The sequence below is a fragment of the Serinus canaria genome, chromosome 3 (assembly GCF_022539315.1).
Source record: "Serinus canaria isolate serCan28SL12 chromosome 3, serCan2020, whole genome shotgun sequence".
In the NCBI taxonomy this organism is placed as follows: domain Eukaryota; kingdom Metazoa; phylum Chordata; class Aves; order Passeriformes; family Fringillidae; genus Serinus; species Serinus canaria.
In genome coordinates this window covers 7,381,338-7,390,501 of record NC_066316.1, presented here as the reverse complement: position 1 = coordinate 7,390,501, position 9,164 = coordinate 7,381,338, and the positions used below count along the sequence as shown (strand labels likewise).

The window sequence follows — 9,164 nt, the reverse complement described above, 5'->3', positions numbered from 1 at the left end:
CTGTGTTATATAATCTCTCTGAAAAATGGTGCAAGATGATCATCTTTGCAAGCTGACTGGGCTGTAGATTGTGGGTGAGGAAAAAGGGCTCAGTAACATCAGTTAAAATCCCTGCAGGACTGATTTATTTTCACTGATTAGGAGTTTTCCATCCTTCATAGCAAATGGTGCCTCACAAAGTTATCCCTGAATACCTCAAGTCCAAAGGGATTGAGTGTGAGTGAACAGGAAAGAATCTGTATTTGACCTCACACCAATTTATAGTGATAGATTAATTTTTTTAAAAAAATCAATCTCAAGTTTCTTACTGTCTTGAATTCTGTATGGTAAGCTTGGGTTTAAATTACTCTGTTCTCTGCTGAAAAATAGAGAGTTTTGGTTTTTTAAGTTTAGTGAGCTGTATCTATTGTCAGCAGTACAGCAAGGACCTGACTTAGGTCCTTTCTTCCAACACCCAAAATATGTGTAGTAGGTTTTTTTCACACACAAATAAAGTCATTTAATTGCATACCATAATCTGCTAAAAAAGTGACTTTCTACTCTTTTGAAGTTTTATTTGCTCTCATTTCTCCAGCCCTACCTTCTGTCAGAGTTTTGGCTTTACAGGGCAGTACTTTTTGTCATTTGATGTTGTGCTGTCAGTAGTCATTGTCATCTAGCTGTTTCCTTAGTAATTTTTTTAATGAGCACAATTTTCAACATTCATCTTTAACACAGCTTATCTTGGACTCCATCCATCAAAAATTTAAAGCCAAACTTCTAGAACAAACACTGAACACAACGTTATCTACAGCAGTAAAGCATCAGTGTTGCCTTTTAATGGCTAGCCCTGAAAACAATTGTTGACTTCAGCTGTGCACTGAAACCCCAAGTACTTGAAAGAGCTCATAAATTTTCAGATGTAATTACAGAAGCGTATTTTTAAGTGTTTTAATTGCTGTGTTTGTTCCAAGAGACCTGTTTGCAAGCACATATAAAAAACTTAATGACAGTTATTGGACAGTGAAGGTACAAACTCAGGTTTATACACTTGTCACTGATGCAGGAGCTGCACAAAGAGAACTTGCTGGTATCACTGAAGCAGAGTCACATCAGAACTGGAGTAAGTGGGGTTATGGGTTAGCAGACCATTTCCCTGAGCTAGGCAGACTCTTGTTTCACCCCACTGCCTGTGCAAACAGCAGGCTCAGGGAGTAGCAACTGCAGATAGTCTTTTGCTCTGTAACCAACTCCACCCCAGTGCAATATGATCTGTACTTTATCTGGATGTCCATGATGCACTTCAATGACAAAATAGGAGTTGAAGGGAAAAAGCAAGTATTAATTATGTTTATCTGCATCCTTAAAAGTGTCATATCCGCCAAAAGGATCTTTATCCATCCAAATGCAAGACTTCATATAGACTGCTGCAGCAGGGTGGGGAAAGGGAAAAAATGTAACTTTTATTCCATTGATTTTTGTCTGGAAAGAATACCAACACAAAGATGCAGGCTGTGCTCCTGTTCCACTTTGAAATCTGTTCCAAGTGCTCCTTCAAATTAGGCTCTGATAGGACAGCTTGGCAGCCAAAGTCTCATCCTGACACCTCTCAGCAAGAATCAGATATCAGTGCTGCACTTGAATGTGTTCTGGAACAGCCATCATTAGCTAATGCTGCTGAAACGAGTTTCCCTTATCACCATTCAATTCCTATGAGGTCACTTCTGTAAGCAAGGATTTCATCTTACAGAAGCAGCAGCTCCAGAAGTTTGGCTTGTAAAGGAACAAAAACAACTGCTACACAGATCCAATGCCTTTTGAAAATATTTTATGTTAAAAATACAGAAAAATATTTCTTGTTCAAAGAGGAAAAATATACTGCATGATGACACTGATCTAGGTGTGTTCGGGAGGTGTCTGTGGCTCCACAACCAGTCACTGGAGTGATGACCCAATTTGGCAGCTAATGGTTCTCTTTCAACTTCTCAATCATTTATCAAAGCCAGAATCATACTGTGACAAAACAGAAAACATGATACCAGTGGATTACTGAAGCTTGTGCAAGCAGGAGCGGCTCTCACTGTCATGGGAGAGCTGCACTGAAAGAACCTGAAATAGAAAGTCAAGGCACCCCTGCTGTGTGCTGTGCTTATGAAGACAAGGCTGCAGAAGCAGTACTGCAGCAGAGGAACAGCAGCTCTGCCACCTTGGAGCAAGCACCCTTATCACAGAACACATCTATTTGTAACTCAGCTAGATCAACTTCATTTTTTAAAAACAGAACTTGTAAAATAAACTTGGTGCTCATGAGTATTTCCTTTCTAAACAGGCCACTTACTGTAGGTGCTGAAAGCATGAAACTCTTTAGGTTGTACTTGTGGTTTTGAGGTTAAGGAATAGCCTGAGTTTCCAAACAGTGTTTGATCCGAATGAATAAAGGCATATAGTGAGCCCAGAGATAGCTGTCAAAATATATTACCAAGGCTTAGCAGGATGCAAAAAAGCTAAGACATGAACACCAGCAATTACACCAGTGGAATGGAGGAGATAATAGCTGGCAGACAATCCCTTTGTTGCTTGGGAGCAATTTTTGAAACTAACCTGTAAAGGTACATGAAGAAACAGAGCAGATGAAAGCCCAGCTTAATCATGGCTTCTTTCATGTGTGATTTCAGTTGTCCTCGGTTATGGATCTCTGTGGGATCAAATACTCCCATGTTTCCACTTGGCACCATAATGTACCTGAAAGTTAAAGAAGGAAAAAAAAAACCAAAACAAAACAAAAGCCAAACAAAGAAATACAAACAAAATTTTTTTAAAAAGGCACAAAACAAAACCCAAAAAACGTTAGGGAGTGTCAGGGCAAGAAGCAGGTGAAAGCTTGCCAAGAAAGGACTTTCATCTGAAGAGCTGTTTCACAATTCAAGGTAAGGGAGTTCTGGATATTGCAGCTATCTCTGCCCATACAACCCACAAATAATAAGAGAACAAGAAGTACTAAAAACATCAGCCCAGCTTCCCATGTATAAATGAGAGAGATTCCAGGTAACAGCCAATTCCAGCTCATTTTAATTGCTGTTCACAGTTAGCTGCTGTCATGAGGAAAATGCCCACCCACACTGGAAAGATGCATTAGATGAAAGAGACTGGAAAATAATCTAATTTAACTAAGAATCAGCAATTTATCTAGCAAAAAACCTCACAGAGAAAATCACAAACTCCAGTGGTCACACTGGGATGGCATAAGGCAAGGCCAAGGACCTGTGCTGTTACTGCTGCCTTTGTCACAGCCGTCCTGGGACACCTCAGCACAGACACTGAGGCTGACAGGGTGAGTTGGGCAGAACTGAAGATGTCAAGTTCTGCTGTCTGAACCCACATGAGAACAAAAGCTGAGTGAGGCCAAGGGGAATGTAAGCCAAGGAAACATGAAACCAGCAAACCAAATATTTGTGTCCTGTGACAGCTGACCCAGCAGCACGTTCTCTTGTCACTAGAATTTCTCAAGGGAGCACATGAAGTTCTCACTCCAGCTGAGCTCAGGCTAGAACTTCACTTCACTGAGATGTTATAGAGGCTCTACCTTCCTGGAAAATCAGACTCTTTCTATACAGGAATTAAAATCTTTGTCTTAAAGCTGGAGCAGAAACATGGTCTCTGGAACAGAACATGGAACATGTTCTGAACAGAACATGGAACAGAACACTTGTTCAGCTTCCTTCATATACTCCAATGGCACCACTTGTAGTCCAAAAGACACTTCCCCACCTCTTACAACATTCATTTCCATAAAGGAGGGGAAGGAAAGGGAAACAACCCTTGAATTCTCAAACAACAGGGAGGTTTTCTAGCAGCAGTAGATATTGGGGAAAAAAAAGTTCAGCCCACAGTAGTTGTCTCACACAGAGGTACTGAAAAGCACTGCAGCATATTTGACTAATACCAAAGACAGTTGTGTCCCATTAAAAATAGTTCATGTTAAATAATTCCAGTTTAAAATTCCCTTCTAAATTTGAAGTTTTGAATGGTTATTCTGTGTTTAGTGCTACAGCACAAATTATTGTCCATTTCCTGGTAATGTAACACATTTTATTGGAATAAAAGGAGGAACACGTTTCCTGTACCAATTTATCCTCCAAACAGAATGCAGAATTTTCTTACATGTCTGGAATATGAGTGCCATAAAGACAGCATGCATTAATTTTGCTTTTTTAAAAAATGGTGACACTTAAATAATGCAACTTAATTGCATCTGCTGTGAGGCATTTCTTCCAAGAGGCCCACAAAGGCAGGACAGCCTATATGCTATACCTAAGGAGCTGAGCCATGGATACAGTGCTGCTGGATGCTGACAAACCCAGCTCAAGCCAGCTGTCATCTTCGACACAGCAAAAAAAAAAAAAAACATCTGCAGCAAACAAGTAAATTGTCAGCTTTAATAAATATACACAGAACTGCCTCCAGGATTTCCATTCAGTGGAAGCTGCTACCACAGCAACAGGACACTTCCCTCTAGATCTCCCAATTTTTAGAGGGATGTAGAAGTTCTGGCTAGAATTTTCAGTGAATTGTAAAGATTTTTTTTTTTTTTTTTTTTTTACTCTTTCAGTTTTATCTTCTTAAAGGCATGGCAAGAATCTCACTATTTGTACCTATTCTCTCAAGGAGATCTATATAACAAAGAAGGAAAAAAAAAAGCTGAATGCTTCCCTTTGAGTTTTAAAACAAGGAGAATGCAAGACAAAACTGTCCACCTGGAGACACTACAAAATTCATCAAAAAAAGGTAAAAATATCATATGAGTGTGCTGAACAAGAAGGGCCAGTAGGATGTCACAATAAACATATTGCAACTTTGAAAGTCTCTCTGGGTGCTGTTTTTGACTAATTTATCCTTCCCAGGATTGATTATGACACCCTTCCTGCACAAAACCTCTCTCCTCTCATTGAAATCCTGGAGAGAATCACTAAATTAAGCCAGGACTGCCTGTAGCCATTGGGATTAAGGAGGTTTTAAAGAAAAGTGAACAAGGGGAAAAGATTATCCTACCTTTCCCTCTATTTTACACTGCAAAGCAGGGGCTTCTTCAATCTCAATAGGATTATTTTTATTGTGTATTTCTAGCTTGACTTTCCCCTCTTTTCCTTTGAACCCATTACTCCTGGTGCTCTCACTGCAGTTCCTAATGAGCTGAAAATTAAAATGCTAAACCCCACACTTGCTTTTCCAGGCTTCCAACTCCTCCACTAGAGATGGGATAGTCCAGGCTATTAATGTGGGAGAAACTCCTTGATCCACAGAAAGAAGGGAGGATTGCCTACACTGCACATCTAAAATTAAGGAAACAATCCTGGATTTTAGGATATTCAGAATATTTATGCCATGTAGGACATATATAAAATGAGAGCTGTCTGTACAAAACAGCAATCAAGGCTTACTGCCTGATGTATAGAAATAGAAATAATTTCTCTTTTAAAATTCTCTCTAACCAGTTTTAGAAGGGAAAGCAAGTGCCTACTTTAAAAATTAGTAGAAGTACACAAAATGAAGCAGCAAGCTGGTAACCAGCTCAAGAAATTTTGACAGCTTCTAATAAAATGCATTCTCTCTATGTGGTATCTCAGCCTTGCCTAAATGAAACATGAAACCCTAAACTTGCCAGCAGATCCCAAACCAAATATTGGTCACTACAGGTCACAGCTGTTCATAGAGAGGGGCAAAAAAAACCAGGCAGAACCATACCCTGTGTGTGTGTATTCAGGCAACATTCATTTATTAAATAAAGTTATACTGTCTCATGTTTCTCCAGCTTAGAAACATTTGAAGGCTTTGCTGGAAGTTCTGTAGGAAACAAGGGTGATATTTATCAAAATTAAATAGCACAACTATTTGCCCAACCAGGTTATCAGTACAGAGATCCTCAGTTGTTTTAATGAGAGCTGTGAAACTTCTTGTTTAATTCTACCAGCAACTCAACCCATCCCTGCAAACAGTTAGCCCTGGCAGGTTCAGGCAAACAATTACAGCCAGCTTTCCATACCTGCACATTTAACATTTGGGCTCTTGGGTTCCCTCAGTACAGTGACTGCAGATAATTTGTGACAAATCCACATCCAGTTTCCATCATCCAAACACCTCTGAAGGGTCAGTTCTCCACACACCAAGTGATGTCAGAGAAAAAGAACAGGTTTGAACTGACAGTTCCAGTGCTGCCACATGGAAACCCCACTGGTTACTAAACCATTTCCAAGGGTGGCAGCCCAGTGTACAAAGAGCAGTAACACTGACAGCTGTGCTAGGGTGAAAAGGTTGCAACCCTTCCCAAATGGAAGGTTCCTTCCATTCCAAACCTTCCAAATAGTATCCTGCAGGATGGGGGGCCAAAACCAGTGCAGATGAGTGGAAGGCAGAGGTCAGTAAATGAAGGAGGGTGCAGGGGACAACACCACAGCCCATGGTTTTACAGCCATATCAGGAATGGCATGAAAACATTATTAACTCTGTTTTCAGTATATTTCATAATCCCAATTAATCTGCTACCATTTCCTGCCAGTTTGGGAATGACCCACAAATGGAGATTTCTGGGCACTAAAGAGAATGCAAGCAAAGGTCAGAAGTTTCATGTCCTTTACCCTGTTGGGTTTCTTGTCACAAGAAATCATGCCAGTTTGATCAATGAGGACTGTTAAGAAGGCAACTGAAACATCTCACCATGACATATTATTCATCTTTGTACTACACTTAAAGCTAAACTAGTAACAAAGAAACCCCACAGACCATTCAGCACTTACCTGTATATATTCCACGTGGCCACTGGCAGGTTAAGGAGAAAGATGAACCAGTGCAATGAAATAAGCATTAATACAGTGACAACAGCATGGCCAATCACCTCAGGCACCACCCACTGCAAAAAAAAGGGGAAAGAGGGAAGAGTTACATGCACAAATGTAAATTCCTTTATGAAAAAAACATCTATTTGGGATCACAGTCTGATTATAAAATCTGAAAAGCTGACAGCAGAGGCATGTGGTTCCATCACAGTGTGGACAAATGAATACCTGCAGGCAGGTTCCACACAAGTAAGCAGAAATCAAGCCCTTAGATATTGTAACAGAGATGCTTTTTCCAAGCATCACAAACATTTCTGGAGAGCAGCACAGTCTGGACACAACTGAGAAAGCAGAAAGAGCTCATTTGAAATCACTGCAGAGAGGAGTGGGTTTAGGGATTCAGATAATTAAAACCTGCACAAAGAGCCCCAGGCTTGGAACAGATAAGAAAGGTGATCAATATAAACACTGGCATCATTAAACTGGGTCAGCCCCTGGCAATTCCACATTCTTGGATTGATAGGATCCTGTGCCATTCTCTCTCACATTGGGAAAAAAATACCTTTAAATCAAAGTCAACACACACATAGGTAGGCCACAGTGATTTAAAGCCAAGAGTTTTAAAGCAGTTTCATTTTAAATGGTACTTTGGTAATAGAATTTACTGAAAGATGGACATCAAAAAGAAAAACAACAAAAAAAAAACCCCCAAGCAGGCAGAAATAAGAGACACATGCAAAATACTGGCAATCAAGGCTCTTCGGGTACCCATCACACCCCAGTTATTTGCAATGCTCAGGTGAAGGATGTGGTTTTCTCAAACCACAGCAAATGCAAAGAAGAGCAATTTACTTTATTGAGCTTGGAGCAGCATGATCTAGCATTGATGTAGTCACATTCCAGATCTGATAGAGTGATTATCTGAGGTTCAGGATAAGGAAATACATTATGGTAATTCAGAACACACAAAGCTTTACTTTTTGCCAATAAACTGGGGACAGCCCTCGGCTCTCAGCATCCACTGCCTTGCTCTGTCAAAGGCAGCTTTCAATTAGTCACACCTCACTCCTATTTTAGATAGAAGTTTTGGCTACATTTTATCATCAGGCCAAGTGATTTTATTATATATTCCCAAGGGCAACTGTTGCACAAGTGCTAAAGTTCAGTTCAGCCCATAAAACAGACCAGGGAGGCAAACTTTAAGTATCAAATTTGTTATTACAATTGAACAATCAAACAGTATTTTTTAGAATCAAAACTGTTACTATAACCCTTGTACAATTGTATAATCAAACAGTACTTTTAGTATCAAAATTGTTACTACAACCCTTGAAACCAAACCTTAATGGGCAGGAGAAGCTAATGCACTTTTAAACTCTCCTCACACAATTGTGCAGTTTTAAGCAGTGAATCTACTTTTTTCCCCCCAACATTTACAACAACATTGAGTTAACTAATGCTTTGCTAAGAAATAACAGAGTAACATTCATTGCTGAATGAACTTTCAGACTGAAATACGAGTATTTCAGACAGAAAAGTCCTCTTAAAAAAGGCTTAGGATGGATGCATGTGTGCACCTCACCACCCTGTCTCATGTAGAGCTCATGGTTCTTTTCTCCAAGGAATTGAACACTAAGACATCTTTTTTCCTATTCCTAAAAATGAGAAAAGTCTGCTCATTTTTTAACAACTTATCCTTCTAGGATTTTTTTTTTCATTTTAATTGGTTTTGCTAGAAGAACTGGGCAGTCCCTAAAAAATCCCATGAGAATTGAAAGAACGTGCAAGAAAAAAAAAAAAAAAGAAAGAAAAAAGAAAGCCAGATCTTTTTTATTGATAAAAGTAAGGAAAAGGAGGCAAATCTGTGCAAGACTGCGGACCATCCTTAACAAAAGAGCATGGAAAGGCCGCTTGCCGAGCCCCGCAGCTCGGAGCGCACAGAGTCAGCACGGCGTCCCCGCACTGAAAACCCCGCTGGCCGCGCTTCCAGGCCCGGGCAGCTCCCTCAGCACAGCTCGCTCCCTCAGCCGTGCCCGTGTCCCGTCAGCCGTGCCCGTGTCCCGTCAGCCGTGCCCGTGTCCCCTCAGCCGTGCCCGTGTCCCCTCAGCCCCCGGGCCCCGCGGCCATCGCCCAGCGCAGCCCCCCCGCCCCGCCGCCTCAGCGGGCCCGGCCCGGTGCCACTCGCTGCCCACACCGCGCCCGCCGCGCCGCAGGAGCAGGATACGAAGTAGACGGAGAGGAAGATGAGGGCGCAGCAGTCGATCAGCGAGAAGATGAAGACCACCGACTCCATCCCGCCGCCGCCGCCGCGCCCGCCGCACTCGGGCCCTCCCGGCCGCCGTAGGTGCCGCCTCG

The 9,164-nt window shown here is 41.4% G+C and overlaps 1 protein-coding gene across 1 annotated transcript; it reads right to left on the bottom strand.

Moving 5' to 3' along the window:
- Positions 1-1,790: 1,790 nt before the first annotated feature.
- On the bottom strand, positions 1,791-9,161 carry CNIH4 (cornichon family AMPA receptor auxiliary protein 4). Its single transcript, XM_030235870.2, has 5 exons — positions 9,034-9,161; positions 7,662-7,730; positions 6,771-6,883; positions 2,581-2,721; positions 1,791-1,992 (listed from the first exon to the last, which is right to left on the bottom strand). The coding sequence occupies exons 1-5, from the start codon at positions 9,100-9,102 to the stop codon at positions 1,965-1,967; spliced, it is 420 nt and encodes a 139-aa protein (XP_030091730.1). The 5' UTR covers positions 9,103-9,161; the 3' UTR covers positions 1,791-1,964.
- Positions 9,162-9,164: the final 3 nt, after the last annotated feature.